The 3431-nt window shown below is 33.4% G+C and overlaps 1 protein-coding gene across 1 annotated transcript; it reads left to right on the top strand.

The window, feature by feature from the left end:
* The first annotated feature begins 313 nt into the window (after positions 1-313).
* On the top strand, positions 314-2045 carry LOC127899026 (geraniol 8-hydroxylase-like). Its single transcript, XM_052431677.1, has 2 exons — positions 314-1309; positions 1376-2045. The coding sequence occupies exons 1-2, from the start codon at positions 398-400 to the stop codon at positions 1967-1969; spliced, it is 1506 nt and encodes a 501-aa protein (XP_052287637.1). The 5' UTR covers positions 314-397; the 3' UTR covers positions 1970-2045.
* Positions 2046-3431: the final 1386 nt, after the last annotated feature.

Genomic DNA, 3431 nt, shown 5'->3' with positions numbered 1-3431 from the left:
AAACAATGAGTTTTGTATAAAATTAGAAAAATATTGAAGTAAAAGTAAATTCTTATTAGTTTTACTTTATAAGGGTAAAATACTCAATTCAAACTGATGCCAAAACGATCTTTATAATCAAATATAATAAAAAAATAAGTCTAAAAAAGTAAACGAGATAGATTTAATTAATTAATTCTTCAAAATTCTTCTTTATTTGAAAATTTTAAAAACAATGTGCACTTTTTGTAACTATTTTCTGAAAAACGGGTGGGTTTACGAAAACTATGAGATGGAGATATCAAGTAAATGCGTAGTGGCAAATTCTGGCCGTTTTATTTGAAATGCTAGTTAAATGACAAAGAAACGAGTAAACCAATACTAAAGTCCTCTCTATAAAGAGAGTGATCGATTGTTAATGAGAGTTTTAAAGATGGATCATATGTTAAGCTGCATATTATGGCTTCTATTCACTTGGCTTTTTGTGATGGCTTTGAGTTCCTTTTACAAGAGACGCAAAGCAGGATCCGAACAGCAGCCGCCGGGGCCTACGCCTTATCCAGTGATTGGAAACCTCCTCGAACTTGGTGACAAACCGCACAAGTCACTAGCCAAGCTTGCCAAGATTCATGGCCCCATAATGACTCTAAAATTTGGCCAGGTAACCACCGTAGTGGTTTCTTCAGCAAGCATGGCAAAAGCTATCCTTCAAAATCATGATTCATCATTCTGTAACCGGATGGTCCCGGACGCAGCCTGTTCCTACAATCACCAAGAAATTGGGATGGTCTGGCTTCCTGTCTCAACACCGTGGAAAAATCTACGAAAAATATGCAACTTACATATTTTCTCTAGTCACAAACTTGATGCCAATCAAGACATCCGGCGCAAGAAAATCAAGCATCTACTTGCTTATGTTGAAGAAAATTGCCGTGTGGGGCGAGCAATAGTGATTGGCCAAGCTGTTTTCAATACTTCACTTAATGTGTTATCCAACACAATTTTTTCCGTCGATTTGGTTGATCCCACTGCGCGAGAGTTTAAGGATATAGTTTGGGGTATCATGACAGAACTAGGAAAGCCTAATCTGTCCGACAATTTTCCTCTGCTTAAAAAGCTTGACCTGCAGGGGATAAGGCGTCGCATGACAATTCATTGCAGCAAGATATTTGAGGTGTTTGATCGCTTGATTGATCAAAGACTGGATCAAAGACAAGAACATGGTTACAATACTAGTACCGAATCTTCAGATGTGCTGGATACTCTTCTCAATATTAGCCAAGACAAGAGTGTGGAGATTGATGGAAATGACATCAAACATTTGCTTTTGGTATTGTTTATTTTGTTTCCTTTCTTGCACAAATTTCAAGTTATCTAATAAAATTTTATATGACAGGATTTGTTTGTTGCGGGGGCTGACACAACTTCGAGCACATTGGAATGGGCGATGGCAGAGCTACTCCATAGCCCAGAGGCTTTATCAAAAGCAAGATTGGAGCTGGAACACACAATTGGCAGGGGCAAGCCACTTGAAGAATCAGACATCACTCGATTACCTTATCTACAAGCAGTACTCAAAGAAACCTTCAGGTTGCACCCAGTAGCTCCCTTATTTCTCCCCCGTAAAGCCTCAACAGACGTAGAGATCGCTGGCTTCACAGTGCAAAGAGGTTCAAAAGTTTTAGTCAATGCATGGGCTATTGGCAGAGATGAAAGCACATGGGACAACCCTCTCATTTTCATGCCCGAAAGGTTCTTGGGATCAGATCTTGATGTCAAAGGCCGCAATTTTGAGCTAATCCCCTTTGGAGCTGGGCGACGAATTTGTCCTGGTTTGCCATTGGCAATCAGAATGTTACATATAATGTTAGGTTCACTTATTAACTCTTTTGATTGGAAGCTTGAAGATGAGAAGATGGACATGGAAGAGAAATTTGGTATAACCTTACAGAAGGCTCAACCCCTTCGTGCTGTCCCTATTGCCATTTAGCCCCACATCATATATGTATATGTATATGTATATATAGTTTATAGCCAATAAAGCACTTTATCATTGGTTATATTAATTTTGTGTCTTCTTATAGAGTCGTGCTAAATGAACAAAGGGAAGACAAAGGGACGACAGAAACGGGGTCCCTTTGTCTGTTGCTTTTTCATTTAAAAGTTAAAATATGAAAAAAAAATATTAAAATAATGAAAAAGAATCAAAAGTAGTGAAAAGGAAATGATAAAATAAAAAAGTAATGACAAAAGTTAAAATCGTTATTATCCCTCAAACTCGACGAAGCCAAACTGACGAACTCATAGCTGCATTTGCATTAACAGAAGAAAATTGAAGTAAAATCAGCGGCCATTATCCGAAGATCTGCATTCATGGTACCAAAGACTACACCAACAACATTGATGAAATTGTAGTCGGATAATTGGTAACTTTCACTTTCCCATTACATTAAAATAAAATTAACTTTTGGTTGTGTTCTATATATTTAAGTTGTTAGAATTTTTTTCACTTTAAATTGTTAGAAAGTGAAGGATTAAATTTGTAAAAATTCTTGGATGCGTGCGTTTTATATGTTTAAATTGTTATGAATTGTTATATATATTTTTTAGTTTGAATTGATAAAAAGTAATGGATTAAATTTATAACAATTTCTGGATGTGTTTTATATATTTAAGTTGTTAGAATTTTTTTATTTTAATTGCTGGAAATAATGGAATAAATTATAAAAAATTGTGGATGCGTTTTATATATTTAAATTGTTAGGATTTTTTAATTTAAATTGTTAGAAAATAATCGATTAAATTTAGAACAATATTTTGATGTGTTTTATATATTTAAATTGCTAGAATTTTTTTAATTTAGATAGCTGGAAATAATGGAATAAATTATAAAAAATTGTGGATGCGTTTTATATATTTAAATTGTTAGGATTTTTTAATTTAAATTGTTAGAAAATAATCGATTAAATTTAGAACAATATTTTGATGTGTTTTATATATTTAAATTGCTAGAATTTTTTTTTAATTTAGATAGCTGGAAATAATGGAATAAATTTATAAAAATTAGTCGATGTGTTTCGTATATTTAAATTGTTAGGATTTTTGTTATTGGACAAAAATGTAATAAAAATTTATAATTACTTATTCTTAATGCAAATGTTAATTATTTTGTTGAAATGGAGAATTTGGAAAATGGGCATGCATTTGAAGAGTTAGAAGAAACAGGAGCCGACAATGCAGTTGGAATTGTGCAACCGAAAAAATATGAGCCAATAGTTGGAATGTTATTTGATAGTAATGAAGAAATGTTTGTATTTTACGAAGCCTATGGTAAATAAGAAGGGTTTCTTGTGAAGGTTCAAAGTACTAAGAAATGAACTAATGGGATTGTCAAATATACAATATTTGCATGTGGCCGTAACGGCAAGTCAGAAAATAAATATGCTAATGCA

This window comes from Citrus sinensis, chromosome 8 (assembly GCF_022201045.2).
Source record: "Citrus sinensis cultivar Valencia sweet orange chromosome 8, DVS_A1.0, whole genome shotgun sequence".
Lineage (NCBI taxonomy): Eukaryota > Viridiplantae > Streptophyta > Magnoliopsida > Sapindales > Rutaceae > Citrus > Citrus sinensis.
The sequence above is the reverse complement of the archived record's forward strand: the minus strand, read 5'-3'. Positions and strand labels throughout refer to the sequence as shown.

Excerpts from the sequence above, each read along its gene's own strand:
- LOC127899026 (XM_052431677.1), top strand. The coding sequence starts at position 398 with ATGAGAGTTTTAAAGATGGATCATATGTTAAGCTGCATATTATGGCTT. Across the intron at positions 1,310-1,375 it reads ACATCAAACATTTGCTTTTG|GATTTGTTTGTTGCGGGGGC; the intron begins GTATTGTTTATT and ends TTTATATGACAG.